The sequence below is a fragment of the Microchirus variegatus genome, assembly GCF_963457635.1.
Source record: "Microchirus variegatus genome assembly, chromosome: 9".
Classification (NCBI taxonomy): Eukaryota; Metazoa; Chordata; class Actinopteri; order Pleuronectiformes; family Soleidae; genus Microchirus; species Microchirus variegatus.
Window position 1 is genome coordinate 10,857,406 of NC_139810.1, and position 27,243 is coordinate 10,884,648.

The 27,243-nt window shown below is 40.9% G+C and overlaps 2 protein-coding genes across 2 annotated transcripts; one reads left to right on the forward strand and one right to left on the reverse strand.

The window, feature by feature from the left end:
- Positions 1-1,408: 1,408 nt before the first annotated feature.
- On the forward strand, positions 1,409-7,791 carry htr6 (5-hydroxytryptamine (serotonin) receptor 6; the record flags this gene model as incomplete). The annotated part of the gene is made up of 3 exons (XM_083894827.1): positions 1,409-2,302; positions 6,126-6,260; positions 7,435-7,791. The coding sequence occupies 3 exons, from the start codon at positions 1,409-1,411 to the stop codon at positions 7,789-7,791; spliced, it is 1,386 nt and encodes a 461-aa protein (XP_083750953.1).
- A 1,728-nt stretch (positions 7,792-9,519) lies between these two features.
- Positions 9,520-19,308, reverse strand: tmco4 (transmembrane and coiled-coil domains 4). Its single transcript, XM_083895660.1, has 14 exons — positions 19,220-19,308; positions 18,147-18,297; positions 17,207-17,381; positions 16,556-16,583; positions 16,307-16,436; positions 15,912-16,009; positions 15,519-15,662; positions 15,279-15,398; positions 14,670-14,834; positions 14,342-14,478; positions 14,034-14,118; positions 13,182-13,299; positions 12,915-13,032; positions 9,520-10,674 (listed from the first exon to the last, which is right to left on the reverse strand). The coding sequence occupies exons 1-14, from the start codon at positions 19,260-19,262 to the stop codon at positions 10,216-10,218; spliced, it is 1,971 nt and encodes a 656-aa protein (XP_083751786.1). The 5' UTR covers positions 19,263-19,308; the 3' UTR covers positions 9,520-10,215.
- Between the last annotated feature and the right edge of the window lie 7,935 nt (positions 19,309-27,243).

The following is a 27,243-nucleotide window of genomic DNA, read 5'->3' on the forward strand; positions in this document are numbered from 1 at the left end:
AAATCTATGGTCAACAGAAAAAAATATAAACAGGGTTTCAGCATGAACACATCAATACATAGAAAGTATAGAAATAGAGACAATTTGTCTTTTGAAAAATGTACATAACAGCGATTTGCAGTGAAATACAACTGTGCTGTATGTGGATCAACTAGTACATGTCAGTCACATGCACAATTAAGTGAATATATTTAAAAGAAAATGGAACAAAACAAATTCATCACAAGGTTATTGAATCAAAGGATGATAATGTGACCATTTGTAAGGCAGAGCTATATCTATCAGAGTGAGTAAAGTAAATGGAGTCGGCCAACACTGTTTTAAAAAAGACAGGAAAAAACACCCTTGGGGAGTCTTGATAATTATATGCTAACTTCTTTTTTTTAAAATAAAAGTGTGCTTTTTTGAAATAAACACAGGAAAATGCACTTTTCCAAAGAGATACAACTTTAAGTAAAAATCTAATCTTAATCACACATGATTCAGTCATTATACTTAAACAGATAAAAATATCATCACATAGCGACAGACCACCCACACAAGCCTCTATGATGCGGAATGAGCATTTCTCGGCTGTGATGGTGCATGGTTATGCATTAACAGCTCAATGCTTTGACACGCTTCTTCTCAGTAGGCGTGCGCTCAGGCTGGAAGGTACGCTGGAGTGGCCGACAAAGGGATTAACGGGAGCGAATGAAAAAAGGCAGCAGCTCAAGGACCTTGATACTTGTAGAGCACTCATGAGTGGAGTCTTGCTTACAAATGACTGGCTGCAGTGTATTGTGATAGTTGTTGCCTGCCAAAGTAAAAAAATATCTTTTGAAAGGCAGCAGATCTGCAGTTCAGCAGAGGACTCACAGAAGCTGCAAAATGCCACTTCTGAGAGGTGAGAACCAACTCTGAGAATTGTTTCCTTCTCTTCTCTTCTTAATCTTTATAAGTTTATCTCTGCGGCACTGCTCTTGTGTGCCGAGTCGAGGCTTATCTCTCTCTGTGTGCCTTCCTCCTCTTTCATCATTGTGACATGCTGCCTTGAAGCTCTCTGTCTGCACTCGAGTGGCTTATTCTGGCTCGTGGCTGTGGATGAGACAGGGACATGCTGGTGAGGATGGAGAGATGAATGAAAGTCTGTTGTGGATTTTTGTGACTACACTGGTGGCAGTGGAGGTGAGCCCGGGACGCCTGGATCTGTTCCTGCCAAATGGAGATGGAATTATTTATTCATGGAGAGCAGTCCGTTTGGCGTTGACAGGGCGAGGATTGGCCACCTTCTCAACACAAGACCTTTTTGTATTTTTCTTCATCAACGGTATTTCTGAAGTCGAGAGCTGTCTCAATTTTATCCACTACAGTGGTGCCTCAAAAGGAACCTCGGGAACTTGTATTTTGGTTAACAGGAACTGGCACCATGGCTGACTCTCACTTGTCTGCCTCTGTTGGAAGCTACAACAGCAGCTTTCCCACCACCAGTACTTGGAACATTACTGGCAGTGGCCCGTGGTTGTTGGCCTTCATGCTGACGGTCATCATCCTCATGACCGTCTGTGGCAACATGTTGCTGATCGCTGTGGTGTTCGCCCACCACTCTCTGCGTTGCACGTCAAACTGCTTTTTGGTGTCTTTGTTCCTGTCTGACCTGATGGTGGCGCTGGTGGTTATGCCCCCAGCCATGCTCAATGTGCTGTGTGGGGCATGGGTGCTGTGGCCCGCCTTTTGTCCAATTTGGCTTTGCTTTGACGTCATGTGCTGCAGCGCGTCCATCCTCAACCTGTGTGTGATCAGCCTAGACCGTTACCTCTTCATCATCTCACCGCTACGCTACAAGCAAAGAATGACCCCACCTCGGGCCTTATTGCTTGTGGGGGCCGCGTGGGGGTTAGCAGCTCTGGCCTCCTTTCTGCCCATTGAGATGAAATGGCACAGCTTAGGCCTGGGGAGTGGACACTCATCTGTTCCAGGTGTCAACATCAGCTCCTACTCTGAAACACTGTATCCAACATCTTACTCGCTGTCACCATCAGGAGGCATCTCTTTCCAGTGTCGCCTGCGGGTCACCTTGCCCTTTGCATTCGTGGCATCTGTGCTCACTTTTTTTCTACCCTCCAGTGCCATTTGCTTCACTTACTGCAGGATCCTTCTGGCAGCACGGAGGCAGGCAAAGAGGGTGGCAGCTCTGTGCCACCCACCACACCCACATCACTCTCTCGGGGAGCCTTCACAGCCTCCGTCACCTGGGATGGCAGCACAGCGGGACGCCGATGACTGCAGATACCAGGAACCTCTTGTGTCACAAAATGTCCCGGTAAGAAACAGAGGTCACTGTGGAATAAGTCAGATTGGGTCTTGTCTTAAACATGGCTCCTGCAGTGCAGGGTTTCTCACTCCTGGTCCTGGGGAGCCACTGTCCTGCATGATTAAGCTGTTTACCTGCTCAAACACTCCTGATTCAAGTCAGCTCGTCAGTAAGCTCTGCTGAAGCCTGATAACGACCCATTCATTTGAATCAGGTGTGTTGGAGCAGACTTATGTACATGATGTTACTGTGATCAGTCTTGTATAAAGTAACTTGAAAGCGATACTTGAGTAAAAGTACAAGTATCTTACCAGAAAATGACTTTGGTAGAAGTTAAAGGTGCATTATGTAATAAATCCAACTGGCCATAAAAGACTCAGGATTAATATTCCTATAACAAACTGAACTCAACAACAACAACATTACAGCCAAAATATTTGCATTAAAAAAATATTTTGCAGACTGCAAATCATGTTTATGTTTTGAAATCACGTTTTGGCATGTGGCGCCACCTACCGCCGTCTACCAATCATTGCAGTCAGTAGAGTCTCAGCTGCAGAGTAACCACAGGTTGCCAGCTACGTCTTAGATACAATGGCAGAGAAAACAGAACCTAAAAGACCACGGGATTTTGCATGTAGTAACTGGTTTTGGCCACATTCTTACATATGGCGCCTTTAAAGTCACCATTTAGAATATCACTTGAGTAAAAGTCTTAAACCTTACATTTAATGTGCGGTCGCTTTGCCATCAATCGGAGACACCCACGTCCTCAGCGCCGAGCCTTCGCGCCCCTAAGTGCAGACCCCTGTTGTTGAGCTGTGTGACGGTCTGCATCTCCCTGCCACACACACCCCCGACTGTGAACCCAAACCGTCGGACCCTGCATGAGCTGGGCGTGGCTGCCTGTGGACTCTAGGGTCTCAACGTTGTGCGTGCGTCAGTCTTGCGGGATGGCGACAAGTAAGCAATGAGCCGCTGGTTTGTTTTAAGTTCACTTGGAGCAGAAATCTCTGGCTAACGGCTGGTTCTGCTAAAAACAACTGGCGACAACAAACAGGCATTACGTTACCAACTCAACTTTTATTTTGTAGTAACAAAGATGGTTAAGGGAACTGTATCGAAATGTAGTGGAGTAAAAGTAAAAATTAACAAAGTAAAGTACACATAATGAAAATTCTATTTAATACCAATTAAGACCTTGTTTTTGTGCAACAATGTCTGACACTCTTGGTGAGACACCATCATTACCACCAATTCACTGCGAGAAAACTCACATATAGCACCTTTAAGGAAGCTCAGTGTATGATTGCTGTCCAACAGGAGAGGTAAAACACAGGAGAGTTTCTAAGATGAAGCTGAATTGCAATGCCTGATAAGAACAGTGATGTTAAGCTGGAAACAAGCCTTTATCTGATCATAATGAGACTTAAATTGAAAACACTGATTCTATGAGTGGGAAAAAAAAGAAGCCCAAATTATGAAGCAAATCCAGGCACACTTCAGTTAGTATTGTGTAAGTGCACCTGGAGGAGGTTATTTTTATGATAATAAGCCACTAATTCTAAAAATGTACTAAATAAAATTTGGAATTGTTTTTACCTTTTGGAAAATGTAACCTCCACACCAGCAGCCACTTCTGAGTTGACCGAGAACAGATTTATACATGTATCTGGAAGTATGACTCATTTGTCTCAAACAGCTTTTGAATTATACTACATTCTGTTCAGGTGGGTGTGAATTTACATTTCTTTTGTCTAATTGTTTTTCAGCCTTTTCCGAAGACATAAAATAGTCTGTATTCAGGTTTGCAGACCTTACTCTGGGTATTTAGTTGAATTCTGGTAATATGCTGTTGTCTGTCTACAAAGATGTGGTTATAAATATGCTCTTAAGTTTTCATTCATCTTTTTTCTGCATTTTGCTGTGCTCTTTGGTAAAGTCAAGCCAACAAATATGTGGCAAAAGAGACTCAGTAAAAGAAGTGAGGTGTAAAATCTGAGCAGAAAATCGTGGTGGGAAAAGAACAGACAGTGTCAGATGTGCTGTCCCCATCTTCATGGATCACAGACTTATAGTCTGACACATTTGTCTGCAGTTAAAATGAGAGCGAGAGAGAGAGAGAGTTTCAATCAAAAAACAAACCTTAACCATAGCAGTTAATTGCCTAGTCCTAACCTGAAATATTTAGTTCAGTTATTTATTTTTTTGTGCTTGTGTGAAGTGTGGACACATTATAAACGCGCACTTTGCCAAGAGTGCTGTCAAATGTGTCGCTGTTTCTGTGACCCGACCAGGAGAAAACTATGGTAACGTGACTACCTGCAGCGACAGAAAGAAAAATTGATTTGACCTCCTTCACAAAAGGCTCACCTAATAAAATACAGTATATGCCTCCTTCTGCATTCTGCATTGACTCAGGAAGAATATTTGCAGGCAACTCTATTTCATTGCCTTTTTATGACTGAAAACTGGAGTTTGTAAACCACTCACTCTCCTGCACCAATGTCCATAGAGAATGTGTGTGGTGTTAGCTTGTGGAACACAGGAGCAGACACTGCCTTGTCTGGTAAGTTTGTGTTTCTTAGATAAATCTGAATCAAGGATTTTAAACCTGTACTATCCCTTTAAAACACCTAAAGGTACAGTGTGTAAAATTTAGCAACATATATTGGTGAAGTTACATGTTGCAGCTGAATATCCCTGCAACAGAAGGGAACTGAATATCCTTTTTTTTTGAGAGTCTGTGAAACTATGTAGCCTTCAGTTAACATCAAAACTCAAATGTTGTGGTCCAAAATAGCAGCATCCGTAGAGCTGCTCTTGATATTATATTTTTTATGGCTCATTCTTGGGTTATGTAAAAACAACACTTCATACAATCAAGTGAGTGTACACTTGATACTAATTTGTATAACAGTCTCTGCTGCTGCTTGTATAAATGACTTTGTAGTTCTATAAACATGTCATCACTGACTTAGAACTGTCCTGTCTAAACTTATAACTTGATACAATTGTTGTATATCTGCTCCTGGTCTCTATCCTCTATCTCTACCTCTCCCCCCCTTCTGTCCCCTTTCACCCCAGCCGGTCGAGGGAGATGCGGCACATCTTTGAGTCTGGTTCTGTCAGATATTCCTCTTCTTCCTGTTAAAAGGGAGTTTCTCTCTCCACTGATGCCTAGTGTTTGCTCATTGTGTTGTTGGGTTTCTCTGCTCTGCATGATGTTGTCTATGTACAGTGCCTTGAGATAATGTATGTTATGCATAATAACATACATTATGTTAATAATGCATTCTTGCTTGTACTTGCTTTTTGACGAGGCATTGTATTTAATGGATAATAGCACAACAGCATAAAAAATAAAATAAAATAAAATAAAATAAAATAAAATAAAATAAAATAAAAATAAAATAAGACAGTGAAATAGACAATAAGCTAAATTAAATTAAATAAACAATACAATAAACAATAAAAAATAAAATACAATAATAAGTAGACAATCTGGAAATATATACAATATACAGTGAATGTAAGTATAAACAAATGAAAAGAAGTTAGATGAGAATGGGTAATTATAGTTTGTTTGTTGTTTGTTTGTTTATTTATTTATTTATAAAGAGTCTGATCATCAGAGGGAGGAGTTGTAAAGGTTTATGGCCACAGGCAGAAATGACTTCCTGTGGCGCTCCACAGGGACAGCGCTTCTACCGTTTGTGCTACCAGGACAAAAAAGAATAATTGTGATTTTCTTGTCAAAGTGGCCAGTGTATCTGGAATTCACATGAATATAACCAATCACAACTCTTTTTCTGTTCCTCTCTGTTTACAGCTGTCAGTGAACAGTGAGCGTCGTCTGGCTCACAGACAGGGTCGGAGGGCACTGAAGGCCAGTCTGACACTGGGAGTCCTCCTGGGACTCTTCTTCAGTGCTTGGCTGCCGTTTTTTATCACCAACATGGCTCAGGTCAGCAGCGATGTCGCACATTACCACAGATTATTACGACACAGAAGTAAAACATCAAACAAATCATTGATATGAAATACATGATGAAAAAAAAAAAAAAGTCTAAAAGCAATTCCTCTCATTTCAAATGTTTTTTTAATTGCTTTCCTGGCTCATATACCTCAGTGTTTCAGAGCTCACAAGAAAATGGTGAGCACCAACAGTGTGAATTAAATGCAAAAGAAAGAAAAAAACACTTGGTTACAGATCTATTTTTTTCTTGGCCAGGCTTGGCGTCACAGCTCTGCCAAGTTATCCAGCGATGAAACAAACTGGCATTTCATCTTCGTATGGCTGACTCATTCCAAAGCCTGCTCAACAAAAACACGCAGAAGTTCCATTTATACTTTTTTTTGTAAGTTGTTGATTTTGATTTGATTAGACTGAACATGTGCGCGTTTGCACCCCCCCCCATACACACACACACACACATACACATCCTACTCAAACAACAGGAAAACAATTTAATCTAAATTGGTAATGACACTTGCCCTGTTTTTCAAGCTTTCAATGATCCAGTCATTTTGATTTCCCATCTGTGCCCTCTCGCTTCTCCCCTGCATAACATGGAGCACAGACACTTGACTGTGTCTGTGCTCTCCTTCCTTTTCACACTCAATGTGGTGTGTGAATCTCACCCCTCCTTTCTGTCCTATTCCCACCGCCTCCCCGTCTCATCATGGTAGTATTGGAAGCTCTCCTTTAACAGCTGTCTCCTCCTTCAGCGTCCCTCTATAAACCTGGTTCAAGATCAGTGTTTTTAAAAGTCAAATGTGAGACGTTAAATATGCATCGTATCATGGAAATGATACACCAAAAAAGAAATAATGGACAGGCCGCATGATTAGAAAGATGGTATCTTTTAATAAATCTATTAATGTGTTTTCCCCTGAATAGAATAATTAAATGTTAAAGTTGTAATTGTCTTCGACAATTTAAAGTGTCCTCGACCTCTAATAATGCATTTAATTCCTCATAAAATACATGTGCAAATACTTTCAACGTTTGCTGGTTTCCTTTCTCTTTCTTGGCACATTACAGAAAAACACACATCCATATATTTCCATTGCTCATTATTATTTACACATTGGCACAACGAAACTCATTTTCCCTCCTTTTCACCATTTTCATTCAGGCGGTGTGCGAGTGCGTCCCCCTCGCGCTCTTCGACGCCATCACCTGGCTGGGCTACTGCAACAGCACAATGAACCCGATCATCTACCCGCTGTTCATGAGAGACTTCAAGCGAGCTTTGGCAAAGCTCTTGCCCTGCTGTTCCTCACAGTCACCGAGAAGACCCTCTCCAGCTCTATCCCTCTCTCTGCGCAACTCGGGAGAGCCCAACATTGCCAGCAACTCCCCGTCCCTGCTGCCCTCTGACCCCACTCACCCCCCAGCCACCGCCACGGACGCCGTCAACCTGTTTGATGCAGAGCATGCTGGGATTGAGTTACCTTTGCTTCTCCCCAATCAGGTTGACACCCTGGACTGAATAGCAATTACGAAAGTCACCTACTACAGAAGAAGGACACTAAAGTTAATTAAAAGCTCCGGGGTGTAAATTTTAGTAGTGTTTACTCACAGAACTTGAATAATATTACCGATAAGAATGTTTGTATATCACTTTTCATGGCTTTAGAATGAGCCTACAAATCTCAGTAGGATGCGGATTGATTACCAACTCCAGGTGGGGAATGAGTATTTACCCCAAGTGAAGGAGTTTAAGTATCTCTGGGTCTTGTTCACAAGAGAAGGAACAATGGAGTGTGGATTGACCGCAGAATCAGAGTGTCAGATGGTACAGAGGAAAGTTCAAAAAAAGGCAGGATTTATTCAGCAGGCTGGTCAAACAAAGCAAGTCAGGAGGACACAGGCTGATCAATCTGAAGAAACTAAAAAAAAAAAACAGGGCAGGGAGACAGATTAACACACATAAGGCAAGACACGAGTGATCTGACAAAGACACACTAGGAAGGTCAGGCTTAAGTAGGGAGGAAGGTGAGTGGAGAACAGAAATCAGGTGTGGCAAATCAGATGCAGGTGAACCGGATGAAGCTCATCAAGAGAACAAGGGAGGGGAGTGAGCAGAGACAGCAGGTAAGTGGGAGAACACAAGCACACACAGGAAGGAGAACTACAAAATAAAAGCAGAGAGACACAAAAGGAGATAAACGAGACACAGGCATGACACAGAGCAGCGGGAGTGGTACTGCGTTGGCTCTACCGCACCGTTGAGACAAAAAGTGAGCTGAGCGAGAAGGCAAAGCTCTCTACCGGTTGATCGTCATTCCTACTCTCACCTCTGGTCATGAGCGCTGGGTGATGATAAAAAGAACAAGACTGCAGGTACAAGAGTGACATTTCACATATGAGTGGCAGGGGTCTCCCTTAGAGATGTGGGAGGGACTAGAGCCGCTGCTCCTTTGGATGGAGCCAGTTGAGGTGGTTCGGGCACCTGGTAAGGATGCAGCGACCAGGGCGTCCTCCATAGAAATCTAGGGGTGGTCCCAAGGACGAGGTGGAGAGATTATATCTCCACACTGGGCCTGAGGATTCCCCAGTCGGAGCTGGATGATGTGGCCAGGGAAAGGGAAGTCTGGAGCTCCCTGCTAGACCTGCGACCCAAGGATAAGGCCTTTTATGCCATGTTTCTACACCAGCCTGAACTGGACCACCCAGTGGTCCAGTTCAACATAGTTTATGGAATGCACCTTAATTACCTGACACTTATTCTATTACATACTGAACCTTAAAAGAAAAATATTCAATTCACCAACAACGGTTTTCATCACCTCAGAAAAATGTCTTTGGACACAAAACTGAATAAGTGGCACTCCATCTGATTATTGTTTTCCTTTCAAACTGTGAAATGTGCTTGGTGCTTTACTAACCACCATTTCAGGATAAAAGGTACAGTGTTTAAACTTTAGCAACATTTATTTTTGCAGTTTCAAGTTGCAGCTGAATATTCCTCACCTTTCCCTTCCCTCTAAAGGTCTTTAGTTTGTCCATTGTGGACTGTTGTAAAGCAATAGTGGTCCAACTTGGAGGCCTCTGTAGAGCTGATCACAAGGCTCATTCTTGGGAGATGGAAAACAGCAATTCATACATTCAGGTGAAAAACATTATTTTACATTCAATTTTTGTCAAATGGAAATCATGTCAGCTAAAGCTTATACACTGGACCTTTAGGATTATTGGTCTGCTCTGTTGTGTTTTTTTCCACCACTTTTTTACCCATACATGAATTGTGGCATCACGCACATACCCAGAAACAACGAGAATCAGAAGAAAAAAACTCCACAGCTCTTAGTGATTTATCCTGGTCTTACATTCTCACTGATGCAATATCGGCACTGACCAAACATCTTCCCAATGGTGAAAAAACATTGGGAAGTAAAAATATTGTAAGCAATGCTTCACATTATTGCAGGTGGAATCTAGAAATGAAAGACCTTCAGCAAGACACATTCACTTGATTGCCCTTGACCTTATTGACAATAATTCACTGTGATAACATCCATTGTAACCAAGCAACAGATGAAATTTAAAGGGAAGGAAATTAACACAAGGTATCACGTGTTTTCCAGAATCTACATGAAAACCTGAAAAACATGAGCAACATTTACACGTCAGTGAGTTCACAGTGAAAATAAATGACAGGACTATTCACAGTTTGTTAAAAAAAGAAAATATTACAAGCAGTTCATTCAAGGGCTTTTCACTTGAAGCTGCCATATGTGTGCACCGACTCTTGTGCTGTCTCTGGCATGGCAGAGTGTTGCGAATGGAATGAATATTTTTTCCAACAAAGCTTTGGTGCTTAGGAAAAACTTGAGAGAATGAGAAATGACAAGGAAGCAGCTGGTCCCGCTAATGCTCTTTACAAGTTTGGCTGCCATTGTTCATTTGTGTGCTATGTCATCCAGTGCGTATCATCCCAGCTCCACGATACGTGCTCATTATCTGGGTCGCTCTCCTCCGCATCGTCACACTGAGCGTTAAAAGTAGACACCGTGTCATCACCCGTGTCATTCTCCTCCGAAGTCCGTGGTAGATGGTTTCTGTTTGTGATTTGATTCTCTGATTCCGTGTCATTTGAAGAACCCAGCAGATGAGAGATATCGGGAATATCCCAACCGTCGCCAAGCTCCTCGTTCTCCTCCACCTCCGCTGTGTCTCTAGTCTCAGCCGGGTTTTGTGTCTCTGTCACTTGGTGCTCACTGATGGCTTGGTCAGAGACGTCCACTGTCTCCTTTGTAAATTGTACAGGCTGAGGAAGATCAAACGAGGTTCCAGGTACTTCTTTGGTGGGAACTCCTACTGCCACCAAGATGGTGTCCATCTGACGCATGTAGTCCAAGTGACCTTTAACCTGTGAAGCAGACATAAAACATGGTTTTAATGTCTATCACTACAAAGGGTTACATACATCTGTAGAGTTAATTTTTTGTCCAGAAAGAGTTACTATTCCATCGGTTTATACTGTACAGTGCTTTAGTAATGTCAAATATGTAAATGTTTAGGTATGTAAAATGTGAATCCTTTTATATTTAACAGCAACTACTACTGTGATAAATTATTGTGGCAGAAAGGCATTGCTGTGAAAAGACCAGCAGGGGCCTTTTATTTTCCTCATTTTATTATGTTTTATTTTTGTATGGTATTAACGTGCTCCATTCAACTCCTTTAAAGTGCTATTAAAAACATGTATTTAATAATATTGCGTGATATTTAACATTTTTATTCATCACATTTCTAGAGCGCTTTTCTAGACACCCAAAGTGCTTTACAAATTGGCCATTATTAATTAACACATTCTCACTAGTGATGGTAAGCTAGCCACAGCTGCTCTGGAGCAGACTGACGGAAGCTTGGCTGCCAATGTGCCACTCCGACCACCACTATCATTCATACATACATTCATTGCAGAACCCGGAGAAAACCCACGCACTCACAAGGAGAACATGTTTGAACCCAGGAACTCGGGCCTTCTTGCTGCAAAGGCGAGAGTGCTAACCACTACACCAATCGTGGTGAATTATAACCTTTTCATCACAGTTTGTATCACCTGCTTTTAAATGAATTACTAAAACATCCATTTCCATCAGAGAGAAAAATACGCAGGGTGATTGTTTCTGAACTATGAACTAATCAATACGTTCATATTAACAACTGGCTAAATTATTTTATGTGTAATGTGTGTCAGTTCTCCTTCTCCTGCCAGCTTAGTATAAGCTCCAATGTCTCAGCCCATGTGACAGCACTACAGGAGAACACACCTGATTCAAATAAATGGGTCGTCATCAGGCTTCATCACAGCTTACAGACAAGCAATTGAATCAGGTGTGTTGGAGCTGGGAAACACCTAAAACATGCAGGACAGTGGCTCCCCAGGACCAGGAGTGAGAAACCCTGATCTACAGCAAGTGCAATGATATCAATATTATTGCCCATCATGATGTATATTATCCTGAAAATTGTTTGTGCACATTCAGTGAACGTTTACAGATACCAACCAAATACAGTTAGAGTACAGAGAGCAGGCTATGCCTGTTTATGTTTAAGAATGTAAAGTATGGAAGCATAGTTTTACATACATCTCAATAAGTCATAATATTTAGTCAGGATAATCATGTTCATAGCTAAAGCCATTGCCACCCCTTTGCCTGGATCCTCCAGACCAAAGAGCCTCCTGCTGTTGTGAACAAGTCCAAATAATCACAGCTCACAAACGGCAAAATCCAGACAATGTCTGGACCCAAATCTCCAGAAATTATCTGGAGTTCATGTATGATAAAGACGGGGAAAAAGCAACAGGCAGCTGTTCACAGTGTGAAAGCTCTAATAAGAAAAACTGACAGCACTGAACAGCAGATACAGTATAGTCATATAGTTGGCAGCTGGCGAGTGAACAGAGTGGAGCATTTATTAAGCTGCGAGTCAGGCAGTTATTTCTCCCTGAAGTTAATGGATTCCAAACACACAGCTCCAAACAGAACAAATGACACATGACTCCAAACACTGCAAATGCAAATGTGACTCTCTCTCTCTCTCTGTAAATAGGTGACAGTTTGTATAAATGTTGTCGGGAACAAATTGTGACTGTGATAATGTGGCAGTATAGTGTAAACAAATTAATACTTAATAAGGGACATGGTGAGTTTAATTTGATTAACAGTCTAGAATAAGCCAGTGATTTCTGTTTTGGCGTTGAACCACAGTCTTTTAGTTCCAAAACCAAAAAACAAACAGGATTAAGGGATACAGAGAGAAACCAAAGTATCATCATTTACTTACTTAATCAGAATCAGAAATACTTCCCCAGGAGGGAAATTGCTTCATCTTTATTATATATAGACATAATATGATAGAGCAGCTGGAGATATATGAAGATGTTGAATTTGTTTTGTCAATCTTGTGTCTGTTTTGACCTTTTCGTCATCTTTACTATTATCAAAGATTGCAATCTGAAAACAAAGACTTGAGCAGGGTCAAGTCGAGGTGACTGTGAGGTGATATCCTCGAGTTTGGCTTACATGTACCTGAAAATCTATTCATTAAGAAAGCTATATATATATAGATATATATATATATATATAAGCTCTGACTCACCACAGAAGAAAGATCCACATTGATTATGCGTCGATCCTGAATGTCGATTGGCTGTAGCCCAGCAACAGAGAGTTGTGCTGCCGAACTGCGGTACAAGAACCCCAGGAGCCAGTCCCCTCTGTTAGGTAAGGAATTCACAAAGTTTGTTGCAATCCTTAAACTATAAATCTTCCTGTCGATTAACAGTTTCCAAATCTGCAGTAGGCAACATTGCTTAAAAGAAACAATGTAATATATGCACATTTTACTGCATGAGTTCTATTTTACCTGCAGTATCCATTTACTATTTTTCCAGCCACCACCCCGGCCATTCTCTCCCAGGCTTTTTCAGAGCCGTCCACCGGGGCTCCCAAGAGGACCACGTCCTCCACTACTCCTTCACTGCCTGAGGAATCAAGACAACGGATATTACAACTTAATTCGTTTACGTTTGATTTCACTTGATTTGCACACATCATACTATAAATGACACTTAAGCTGTTGTCGACAGAATCACCAAGAGAACAGAAATTGTTCATTGTTGACTTTCATTCATTCCTAGGTCATTAAATACAAACATTTTGGGATCACTGCTCTCTCGCAACAGACGGCATGATGCAATCTCTCCATCTCTGAAATGCTCAGCCTGTTTTTTTGCTTTGCAGCCCAAGCAGTGGTTGCCAATGCTGGATTCGTATCCTTTCAATCTAACAACTACATCACTAACCAGATTTTCCCAAAGGCTGGAAACTTAGAGGAGCTTAGAGGAGATGAAGAAGCCTTGTTCGCTTTAATTACTTGATTTACATAATGCTGAAAAGGTTATGATGGGATATAATTGATCAATATTAACATTAAAAAAATCTATGACTCAGAACTACAGGCCAGACATATATCTATGGAGACCAATTTGAAATTAAAATGATGTGAGCATTAACACACTCACAAATTCATACAGTGTTATATCAAGCTGTTTTCTGTCAAACATCTATCATTTATATGCCAGCATAGCCACAAGGAACAATTTGGATTTAATCTCCTTGCTCAGGAACACATCAGATGACCCACGGCTGCCCAAATCAAATTACAATAGATTATCAATATAACTCTTTTTTTTTATACATGCAGTAGTGTTCATACCTTGGTCTTTGGCAAGTTCCTGCAGACAGTAGTAGATAACTCTGGCTCCAAGACTGAAACCTATGAGGCTGACTGGGCGCTTACCCTGCAGAGACAAATGATTTTATTGAGCATACAGTAATATTTCAGGTTCATAACTATTTCTTGACATTAAGTTTCACTAATTTGTGATTTTATTTAATAGAAATATTATAATTGCACTAATAAGTAGGGATGAGTCAATGTGATATTCAGAATCTGATGAGTATAAGACATGAAAAAGTGGTATCAGACCGTCCTTAATACCATTACTCTATGCAGAACCCTACCTGCTGTCTACTCCTCAAAACCTGAGCCAGGTGTTTCCCCACCTCAGCTGAGCGGTTCAGACAAACACACCACGGGTGATCAATGACATTGGCAGCTGCCAGCAAGGATGCAGGCCAGGTCAGAGCCGTCACAATGCCTGCCCGTGAGTAACAGACAATCAATACAAGAAAATAAATAATGGCTTGATAAGATAAGTCCCAATCAACTGTTTACGAGCAATCACTGTGAGTGAGTTATACTCAACCACCCAAAAATATATCAACTGTGTACAAATGTTCCTGCATCTACACACAGATCTAAGTGCTTCCAGCATGACCATCATCCGACCTGAGAGCACTGTGTACTTGAGGGCTTCCTGAGCCACAATGCTGACCAGTCCATCCAGCAGAGAAGACATGGCTGAGCCCAGGTCCTTGAGAAAACGTGACTCCCACACCAGGCAATACTGCTCCCCACATTCACCCAGGCTGCCCCACGGGGCCTGGAACGAACCTGGAAGACAGCAGATGTGTTTTGACGTATGGTCAGCTAAATGCAGCACTTGTATTTGAAGAGGGTCGCAACTGAGTGTAGTTAAGTGCAGGTTCTAGTGGGGGAAAGAGAGCTGCAGTGTTTTGATATACAGACAAAACATGACAAAGTGGTTTGTTTGGATCACCTACTGGTCTAGAACATTTTGTGCAGACCAGCATCAATTTTTATGTCAAACCTTAAAACTCACACTGCACCTAACAAGTACAAATGGTTTAAAAATATTACACCAAATATGTCTTGACATGCAGTAAATGAATAAGAACTGAAGGATGTTTTTATGTGAATATTTAATTGCTCAGCCAGAATTTGACCCTCCTGACTGGTTGTTCAACCATCCAATCCTTTTTTAAAATGTTTATCTGTATATGCTTGTAAATAGACAAAAGAAGTGCTGTAACTTACTATATTTACCAGTGCAGAGCCAACCTGTCACTGCAATGGTCAGGTGAAGGTGCTTTCCAGAGCTTAGTGGCAGGAATTCAAATTCTTCTATTGCACCAACACATTTCTTCATCTTATACCCTGAAGCAAAAAGAAAGAGAAAAAGTACACATTTGGAAATAATAAGGAAATGTACCTGTCAAGCTCAGTCAAAACTTTTAATGTTGTTACAATATTGTGTCTTAGTTGCTATTCTCTTACCAGTTAATCCAGCTCCTGCTGCTCCAAACAGAGAGGCCATGATTGCAATTCCAGTGGCTGAACCCAGAGCAGCAGCTCCACCAGCCCCGATCACAGCCCCAGCTCCTGCTGCCACCAGAGGGGCTGCCAGCCCACCTGTCACACCTGGCAAAGGTACAAAGACCACAGTCAACGTAGAGAGAAAAATCTATTCAGGGCTATTTTTTGTCAGGTGAAGGATTTTACAGGAAAGTTAAATCTATAGAAGAAAGAATACGCTTGTAGCAACATGTTATTTTCATGTGTCGTCTTAACACTACTGTGGTTTAATATCTACTGTTCAGCTTGTCACCTCGACCATGTGCTTTCATATAACATACTATGTCCAATTTAAGTTGAAGCAGAAATAATCACCAATCACAGTTCCTCCGCCCACTGTGGCTAATCCAATTAGGAAGTAGCGCCGTAATTTCCGTCCTCTTTCTCTTCTCAGCCGCCGAGAGGACTCCTCTCTAATTGAAGCAAAATCAGACCCATTGTCACTATTAGCTCAACTGTAACAAAATTAAGCTGCCACGTGTTTGTGTGGTTAAAACAGTCAGACACAAACAATATTGTGGAAAAACAAGGTGTAGAAAAATCGTACATTGCATAATTCCGCTTTTATTCATCTAAGATTTAGGATTCATAACACATTCTTAAATCCTCAGTTAAGTTCATAATAATATTAGTATGTAATGCTCCATGTAAAGATAGTGATTGACTCACAATGTCTCTTTTAACTCTTCTATCACTACATCCTCACTTACTCGCTCTCCTCTCCTGCTTCCTTCAGACTCTCTCCCAGTGTTTCCTCAAACTCCTGCAGCTGCTGTGGCAGAACACGGAGCAGACAGCTGACATGACGGATGAGAACCCGGGATCTGGCATCGTACTGGCCTAAGGTTACAAACACAAACAGTAACAGATTACAAAATGTATAAACGGATACACATATATATGAATTTACACCATTATGCAATACATCTATGTCATTACTACGCCTTTAAGACTCTTACCATCTTCGACAGAAAAAGACACCAGATCCTGTATATAAAAAACAACAAAAAGCAAGTGTTAACATAATAATGATTAAGTAAAATAAATAAATAGGGCTCCTCTGTTCACAAGTGCAAAACAAACAATGTAATCAGTCCTTCTAACGTTACATTTCTCTCCCTCCCACCATGTTCTGTGTCTTCTTGGTTATTGTATTGGATTTACACAGGAGGAGCGATTCTCCGTTTGTGAAAAATAAGCCGAGTGGACAGGTGAGGGGATACCCTCTAAAAAAATCCTAGCTAAAAGCCTGCTCTAGTCTCACCCTTTCTTCTACTTAATGCAAATATACAAACATTTTGTTTTCAATTTCTGCCAATAAACCCTACTAAATATTACACACTTGACCTTTAACTTTGAATAGGTTTGATCATTCTGTGTAGATTTTGTAATACCAACTATTGTTGGTGTAATACCACACCAACAATAATTTCAATTATTTTATACTTCTTTGACTCTGAATTCCTGCATTTACCTAATGTATGCATTTCTACCTACTATGTCTGCAATCACCCTACACAAAAATATTTGCTGCTGCAATAACCCATTTTCCGACAGGGGGCACTAAACAGTAAAACGATATCACTCGCTCTGTTAAGAGAGTCAAACACCTGCATGATGGGGATGGGCCCTGCAGCCAGAAGAGGTTCAGCCAGTAAGCTGGAGAGGAAGGTGTCAGAGCCCTCAAAGCCCAGGCCTGACAGGAAAGCGCCCATGACCGGCATCACAGACTCATCCAGGTCCAGCCAGCGGACCAATCCCTGCAGGTACTGTTCCCTGAACACACTGAGACAAACACAACTCTTCATCTCCTCAAGTCGAGATACAGTTCACTAACAGCATTATGGTTCACAGTTAAGCGAACACAGTATAGTGTGTCCAAATGTCTGGTGAAAATTCAGAGGCAAACCTTCAAAATGCTTGCATTTGCTGGTTGATTTTGTGGTTATTCTCAATCAGTATCTTCTCTGTAATGTGTTTGTTGAGATACTATGGGTGCGATAGTCATCATGTAACCATGTCAGTCATGATGCACATATCTAGATGTAGACCAAGTAATCAGTCAGGCTGATTAATTGGGCCGATTTTTGTAATTTTCAGATAATTTGCATTGGGCAATAATGCTTATTTTATTTATCAGCTGAGTCTTATTTATGTAAATTGCCTTTTTTTCTAAACACAAGGTTCATTAAATGTTTTTCATTAATTTACAGTTATGTGTGGACAAAAAATGAAAGTTAGGCTATACATGTTGTCCAGTAATTTGCAATTTGTTACAATTAAGAAGATAAAGTAAAAAAAAAAAGATAATCAGCCATATATATTTTTAAAAAAGCATCTTATACTAGCCACTGACTACTGATATCTAAAGATCAACATCAGCCATGGAAAAACTCCATATCTGCCGACCTGCACTCTTAAATATATGTGTTACATGGAGTTATTTGAAGGTGGATGGCAGGTATGTAGCTTCAACAACAAGACAATGCTGATCACTCATCGGGACACATTTGTCACACATGAGGACTTCATGCCCTGCAGCTCTGTTACCTGTTTTCAGGTCCTGTAAACAACTGTCCCAGAGAGACACCACACAGTGCAGCATAAGCAAAGCGGCCCTGTTCAGTCAGCTGTTTGCCAATCAGTTTCTCCGAGGACTGGACACGTGGGGTATCTTGTGTTGTTCTTGCTCCCCCTGGGTCTTAACATGATTCATGGACAAAGTTTAATGATTAACATAGAGATATCACTTAGATTCAAACTCATCATGAGAGAACTGAACTGACACATAAGCACATGTTTAAGACACAACAGAAATATCAAACACATGGAGGTATATGCATTTGTCCAGTGTCTTAACCAACTGTGGTATAAGGTACACTACAGAACAGTGTGTTTACAATTTAAGTAATACAATTTAATTTAGTACAGTGTATGTACAGTATGTGTGTTGTGATATAACAGTGTACTAAATGAAAATACAGAATAATACTGTAGTATAGTATAGAATAGAACAGTACACTGTGATATAATTTAATACAATCTAATATGATTTGAGCCTAGAGTGTACGTGTAGTTTGATACAGTATATAGTAAAGGGTAGTAATATTATTTGAACAATGTGTTCACTTATTAAAACTGCAGTTAGGGCGCACTGACACATGCCGAATTCACCACACTATCACCACGATTCACATGAGATTTGATTTAATGCGGTTCAAAAGCTATTAATGCAGTTTATTAGAAGTGCAGTATTAAGTTCTAGGACTTTTTAGAGCTGTTTTGTTCTAGCCATGCGCAGCGCAGAGATTAGCAACACGGAACTGGGTTACATGTAGTCTAACTTTGAGTGTCTCGTCGTGTCTCTGATGAACTGGGCTAAATTACACACAGCTTATACTGAAGTGTGACCCACATGGCTTTGTATTTTATAGATATTTCACTTCAAATAAAAGGAGGACAACTTCGGTCGGCGAATTTCAATAACCCACAACTCCCACAACAGCATTAGCAGCTAAACAGCTGGCTATTTGTGACCGTTATCTGGCTAAACAAATAGAGTTGGAGTTGTTTTATTTTAGTATCGTGCTCTGTTAGGTAAAAAGACAAGTCCAATGCGATACCTGGGGTAAAATTGCTCTCCGAACTGCCCTGTTTATCCTCCATGATTATTAGATGTCAAACCAACTCTGCAAACTAAAGTTTCGTTGCCTTCACGTGATTCTTTGGAGCTCAGACATCTGATAATTGCACTTCAGTACTAGAGTCATGCACCGAAAAGCTTTCTTCATGATAAACAATTTGGAAACGGCACCACTACTAGAACACTCGGATTTGTTGTGAGGTATTTGGTTGTTTGATATCAGACCATATGTATTACACACAATTATTCCGCGCTACATTGGTAAAAAATCAAGAGATGTGCTGTAATTAGAAATCCTAGATTTCTAATTACAGCATCAATTAATTAATATATTTACATTTGAAATCACAAGTACATTTTACACCATAATGTGATTTGTAATGCATATTCTATGCCACTGTAAACATAATTAATTGCTTGATCGGTTACTGAGTTTATAATTTCCAACATTTTGCGAGTGTCCGTGAATGGGCCATATTTGTGAAACTTTGACTGACGTCACGTCCACGTACGCCGAAGACGCAGCAGTGGTCTGTTCACGACTATCAACGTTTTCGAACGTTTAAAAAAACAAAAACGTTTTAGAATATTTTCATCGCAGAATTTTAAATTAAACTTGACACTTATGCGTTTTAACACTTCATATCGAGGCTGGGTATGTGTATACGAAATTCAAGTAAAAACACATAATCTAATGACAAACCATACACACATGAATGACTAAAGTGACGTACTTTTTCCTTGGAAGACCATACGGTCTATCGGATATGACAGTTTTGGATAGGAAGAACGTCTTGAAGGAGACAGACAGACAGACAGACAGACAGACATATCTCCCTCAAAAAATCTCTGCTAGTACAACTACTGACCAGTAGGTGTGAGTGCAACATTTATTTTCACATTTCCTCTTAGTGCATTTCTTCCTCCTTGCTCACTTCAGCTGGCTGACTTATAATTGTTTATATAATACAGATTATTCTATTCTTTTAAATTCCATTGCTCAGCTTTTGCAAGTTTCAACTATGACTGTCTGTTTGTTCTCTTAAAAGCTTTGGTTTCAGATGACGGTACATCATCAGTGTGTTTTAAGGTTCCCTGGCAACCTGCTCATAGACACAGCCTCACTCAAGGACACAGGAAGAAGCACACTGGCATCATTCTGACCATATGTTGCCAGATAAAGCAACAGATTACGCCAGCGTTAAGTGGCGTGTGATGGATTTTATTAGTAGTAAGTCATATACATAATTTATATTTAGTATTTCATAGCTTTCGTGGCCGATTTATCACAATCATGAGAATGTACAGATAGATGTACCGTATGTCAGTCCAATACAGTACTTCATATAGTGCTCCAACAGTGTAGCAGATGTGCAGCCCTCAGTCACTCTTGGTCACCATGTCAACTAAGCTTAGTGAATAATTTATGAATGATTGGATTCACTTATTAGTTAATTTTTATGCTGATAAGAAATATAAATAAAAGACAAAGAAATGCTAAAGATTTTTAACATCACAGGAGAAATAAACAGATTAAACTAAACTAAAAACAGATTAAATAACAACTTCATTGTTCTGTGTTTGAAAGGAATAGGAAAGAAGTTACGTTTATCCTTTTTTTTCCGATATCTGATCCAGTGATTTAACCGTTTAACAATATTAAGACTTATACAGATATTGAGTATCAGATGGGCTGTTCACAAAGTCCAGTGTATTAAGAATCAATGTTATTTATAATATTCTGTATTGAGCTTTACTGTGTGTCATGTAGCGCCATAACCATAACTGTAATGCAATCAGTATAATTTAGTACAAGTTCAAGTATATAACCATATGTTTCGCACAGTTCAGCATGATTTGATCTAGTTTAGTTTGCGTAACATGATAGCATTATATAGTGTAATAAATAATTACATGCTTAATTAAATGCTATTGATTTAGCAGCCCATTGAGTATGTGTAGTTTGATATAGCATAATAAATGGTAGTGTAGTTATCGCAGTATAATAGGATACAACATGTGAAGTATAATTGTCTACATGACAGTATATAGTACATTGCGTGCCCACAGTCCAAAACGTTGCAGGGCTTTACTTGAACACCCTAAATTGGCCTGTGAATGTGAGAGTGAATGGTTGTTCGTCTCTGTGTGTTGGCCCTGTGATGGACTGGTCGACCAGTCCAGGGTGTTCCCTCGTCTTTCTCTCTGTGCCAGCTGAGATTTGGCTCCAACGGCCCGACAACCCTCCCAGACAATGAGCAAATGACATTAGTGTTTGTCTGACTCAGTGCATGTCAATGACTCAACACCCTAATACTTAAAGCAGTATAGCACTTTATGAAAAACCTTTGATCCAAATGTGTTTTGTTTTCTCACACAGTATAGTGTATAAATCATACCTGTCTGATTCTGTCTTCCCATCCCATGCTTGATCAGCGTGTACTTTACTGTAAGTTCTTGGCACCGTTCTCACCCACGTGTTTGTTTTCCAGTCTGAATGTCGTGCAGTGACAAAAGAGCAAGGCGAGCAAAGGAAAAGTACAAAAAGGTTTATTAATCCCCCGGCATCTCTTCACTGGGAAATACTGTGTTAGTATAGTGCCAGTACTTTGTCAAAATAATATCCTGGCCAGACTGGCCTTGACACGGAGGAATCCCCAAGCCTACATGTGCTGTACTTGTCTGTCTCCATGAGGCATCCTGTTTATGCTGTCTACTGAGCTGTCTCTGTAAACAAGACTTCAATTACTAGTGATATACAGCAGAGTATAACCTAATCTGGAATCTGTTTAAATGTGTGATTCATAGAGCACCTCTACAAATAGTATATGATGCGATACATATATAAGAGGCTCTGTGGGAGAAGAATAGGATTCCTTATGAGTTCTCCTTTTACATGCTTGACCTTTTAGCATGCCTGGACTTGTAATCAGAGAAAAAAAAGCCCACAGTTTGTCTCTGAAAGCCCTGAGTGCTGAAAAGCAGTGATATAGAACAGATAAAATGAGGTGAACTCCTGCTGTACCTGGCATTATTTTCATGTAGTATGTGTTCACCTGTGCTAGTTGTCTTTGGCAAACAAGTGGTTACATTTCTGCTTTCTGCTTGGACAAGAAACTCAAGTTTCTATTCTCCAAAATGCCTTAAAAGGCACGATTATTATTTGACATAAATGTGTGGCTTTTGTACACTGTCACATTAAATCTACACTATTGTTTCAAGCTGCAACGATGAGTCAGTTATCAGAAATATTTGTTTCAGTCATTTTTCAAGCGAAAATGCTCATCAGAAAATGAGTTGCAGTTTCCCAGTTGTTTTTCTTTCATTTTCTAAAGTACACTTTTAATAGTTTCGGGATCTGGAATACTGGTTGGTCAGAACAACTATTTTTAAGATATTTTATATTTGGGGTTTTTATTTTGCCCTGCATGTTTTAGATGTTTCCCTGCTGAAACCAGCCTGTTCTCATGAACGATTCGTACTTCATGAGAATACTTTGCTCAAACACACCTGATTCAGGTGGTCAGCTCATCAGTAAGCTCTGCTGAAGCTGACCCATTTATTTGAGTCAGGTGTGTTGGAACAGGGAAACCCCTACACCTAAACATGCAGGACAGTGGCTTCGCTGGACCAGGAGTGAGAAACCCTGCTCGAGTGTGTAACTTTTGAACAAATGTCTCTTACATTTTAAACCATTGTGATTAAGCCTATCACTCCCAAACTACTCTCACTGTTTTTGTTTTTGTGCCTGTGGACAGCTATGCTCGTAGAGCAAGATTGCAGCACATGTTGGGTGAATGAATTTTCCCTGGTTTTGTGAAACCTGAGTGAGGTGAAACAAATGTTGAATGACACATTTAGGTTAGGGCATTAACCCCGGTTCTCTGAAACATGAGTGCGCTAGTGTGATACTGAAGCACATCTTGTTATTCTGTAGCAACCCTGTTTATTTTCAACACAGCCATACTTGCATATGAATCACAGAGCAATTGTCATTTTTGCATGTTCCCTGTGTGTGTGTGGGTTTCCTCTGGGTTCTCTGGTTTCCTCCCACATGTCCAAAAACATGCATAGGTTAATTGAACACTGTAAGTTGCCCTTAGGTGAGTGAATGATTGATCGTCTCTCTGTGTTGGTTTACTGTGATTTACTGGTGATCTGTGCAGCGTCAGCGTGTACCCCACCCTATGTCAGTTGGGATTGGCACCAGCGGCCCTGCGACCTTCATGTGGAGGATAAAGTGATAGACAATTAATTAATGAAGTCCAGTGTGTGCAAAATAAAACATATTCTGTGTGACTGGGAAACAACGGAGCCCCTAAAGGGACATGGAAAATAGCAATAATAATAATAATTTCCCTTTAGGGACTCCGTAGGAATCAGTTTCTCCTCTCTGTTCTAAAAACTATTTAAATTACACATTTCCTGTCTTTATCTTGAAGACATTGAGTACACACTGTCCAACAGTAGCTTTCTGAGGATTTAGGAGCCTTTCATTGAGCTTATTAAATTGGCTGCCAGCCATTTTCAGCGCAGAACTGCCAAGCATTCTACAGCATTTTGACTGATTTTCCAAGACCTACAAAACAGTGTGTTCTGTGACTATGTCAACACCGAAACTACCAAAAGAAAGAGTAGACTCTTCTTCCATTAGACGTCATTGACAGCCAATAAGTTAAAAAGGCAAAGATGCCAAACTGGGAGTTGATTGTATTTGATTGATCTTGTTGTCTTCACTCTTTTGCCTTTGTCTTGGTTCTCTCTCAATCTCTGTTTTTCTTTTTATAGGCCAGTAGTTGTTTTTTTTTTTTTGTTAGATTTTTTCTGTACTTTGTACAGTAACGTTGAGACTGCAGTTTGTAACAAATGGGGAACTCCTCCACTCACTTAGTGGGCAGAACATGGCCAATATATAAGGAAATCAATTTGTAACCAGATGGTTTCTAGTTCAAATCCCAGGACAGATCAAATGCAATCCCATTGCTCACTTTGCTGCTGCACACAGTGTGTGTTTGTTTACTACTGGTGTGTAATAAGGACACATTAAATGCAGAGGTGAAATTCATGATCAATAATTTTTGTGTATGCAAGAATAACTCATTCTAATTCTCACTCCTTCCTCCCAAGCATGTCAGGGAACTACGGTGGCCTTCACATACCAGAAAGGATGATGTTAATGCATAGTGATCTTCTTCTGCATAATGCATACTCTGGTTCTCAGTGCTAATACACTTAGATGAACATGTTTATGAGTATTACCACCAGTGAATCCTTACACACAAACTTTACACAGCTATTCTTTAAAGTCACCATGCTTTCCAGTAAGTGTAATACCTTCACCATCTTAGTTGACAGAATGACACACTCTTATTTGAAAATGACTCAGTACTACAAAGAACTCCTGAGACTGTTGGTAGTTTTGTTCGTTTGGTAGCTAATTAATCATAAGTCATAAAGAGTCATCCTTCGGGAAACATGAAACCATTGACATGGTTCAGTTTGGGCATTACATTACCATCTCTTCTCTCGCTACTGCATGTGGCCCGTGCAACTAGGAGAAGTAGTTGTATTAAAGAAGCTCTCTCTCTCTCTTTGTTGACAGTTTGAAGTATACATTGCTGTCTCACAGCAAATATGTCTTTCAACACCAGAAGCTTTAGAAAAGTTTCCATAAAACAAAGACAAACTCTTTAACCCAACCAGTGGCCTCCATGTCTCACCCATCAGCCATCGATCTCCCTCTGGCTAAAACTCTTGTACTTAAGCTATGTCATACACGCTGCCATGGTGTGTGTGTGTGCATGTGCGTGTGCGTGTGTGCGTGTGTGTGTGTGTGTGTGTGTGTGCTCAGTCTTTCAATGGATTACTCATTGGAAAACAGACAGGCAGACAGGCAGAGCTCAAGCCAGACAAGTTCAAACACAACTCCCTCCATCTCCCCCCTCCATATCGCTAACATACAATGTCAGACTTCTCTTTTCTGTTACGCTGACACTCGACAGGAGGGGGAGCTGAGCGAAACCCAGACAGAGTGGACCGTGTGACCTGTGGGGCACCTGTGGAGGGTGTGTTATGTGCACAGGAAGTGGGAGACAGATAAGAGTCAAAGACTGAAACTTTGAGTGTGTGCAAAACGTGCCTGGAAGTGAAAGGCACGGGTTTAATTGGAGGGGCAGCGGATGTGGCTGACAGCTGAGTGTGTTAATAGGCAGGATGGGCCAGGAGACAAGAGTGTCATCCTTCTGTCATTAAAGGATGGTGGGCTGTTCATCACACCTGGTGCTGCGCCCAAGTAAAAGTTTGCTTGCACCAACCTTTTTGTTGTTCCCGGCTTACAAAATATGAGGATTTCTGATTGGAGCAGGAAGGAGAGACAGTGGCTTTGGAACAATTACAGTATAAGCCTTTGTATACATGTTCTTTTAGTTTTTGCACTCCTTTAAGCAAGCAGATACAAGAGAGGGGGTGATTTGCCTCAGTTATAGCTTTGATAGTTTGCCAAGTTCTCCTCAGCTAAACCTGTCCTGACACATTCTACCGCGGATTCACTTGAAATTACAACACATCCCTGCTTCTTCAACCTTCACACATACCATGAAAATGAATTTTTGTGCGTGTGTGTGCGTCAGTTTGTGCACTGCATGCAGTGCGTATATACGTGTACACTCTTGATAGTGTACATGTGTGTGCCTGTGTCTGTGTGTGTGTGTGTGTTTGTACAGTACACAGGAGTGTTACTAAGGGTGGAAGGCAGCTGGGACTGCTGGAGTGGGAGTGCGTGAGGAGAGGAGCAGTGAGCAGGGTGAGGAGGAAACACAATGGGAGGAGAGAATGGAGAATCCAGCTGCTGTCTGCCTTGGCCAAAACACTTTGGAGAAGCAGCTGAGCGGAAGATGGTGAAAAGGCCACTGATAGAGAGAGAAGAGTGAAGAAAGAACGGAAATAAAATAAAGAATGAGTGGGAATGGGAATATCAGCAGAAAACACTATAGGCAGGAAACAAAAGAGAAATTATTCAACTTTAGCACAGCACTTGACTGGGGTTGTTTGTGAGCGTGTGTGAGGAACGCCTGTTACATCCAGCCAACTGTAGCCTACCACCCTCCTTCCCACAGTACAGATCGCTGACATCGATGAGTCACCGCCACTGACCTTTCTCATGTGGTTTCTGAATGAGTGGGACTTCAGTAGTTCTCGGCTTATAAAACCAGCTTTCGAGTGTGTAGTTCTGGATGGAAGTCCTTCATTTCATGCAGTACAAGAGAGGCAGTTGGGGGCACACTGAGGCTGTGAATGGAATTTCCATTTTATTTCCCTGAACTATACTGAACAAAGCCGAATTCTGTGCTCTCTGTCTCTCTATTAAGTTTTTCTGTTGGACTTCTGGCTCATTAGGGGGAAAGTTTCTCATGTGCTGCAGGAGTCAGAGCCTTTCCAAGTTTTCAATCAGCTTCATCGTAAATCAAAGGACTCATTAGATCATGTGGTAGATGATATAAAATCCTTGAACCTGCACTGTCAGTCAGCCAGCTTATCCAACCCTGATCAGTCTGTGTACATACGCACCCAAAAGATGAGTATTATCCCCAATCTGTAAATTCCAATCTTTGACACAGTAAGACCGTTGTCGGGACAGACTTCTGCAAGGGAGCTTAGCCAACTATAGAGAACCTCCATCAACGTAATCTGGCACCACATTTTGGTGACATTTTACTGTGGAAACTCGCAGAGGGTGTTGGTCTGACCAGTGTAGAGGCTCAATGATTGGTTATTATTGCAAAACAGATGTACAGTTCTATCGTGCAAGGTGGTTCTAGCTGTGCACAGATTTACTCCAAGACAGTGCGCAGACACTGTCCAAAGTTAAATATACAGTCATATTTATTATGTGAAAATTTGGCCCCCAAACTGCAAGGTTGCTTGTGTTTAATGTAACTTGTCATATTTGTTTAGGGAAGGCAAAGATTGAGCGTTCCCCCCTCAACATGGTCAGACCTTGAGGTT

Bases quoted from the DNA above. Each gene is read 5' to 3' on its own strand.
- tmco4 (XM_083895660.1), bottom strand. From the start codon at position 19,262: ATGGAGGATAAACAGGGCAGTTCGGAGAGCAATTTTACCCCAG. The intron at 14,835-15,278 runs GTAAGTTACAGC...GCTGTCTTCCAG, and splicing joins GCTCTGCACTGGTAAATATA to GTTCGTTCCAGGCCCCGTGG. The intron at 13,033-13,181 runs GTAAAATAGAAC...CTTACCTAACAG, and splicing joins ATAGTAAATGGATACTGCAG to AGGGGACTGGCTCCTGGGGT.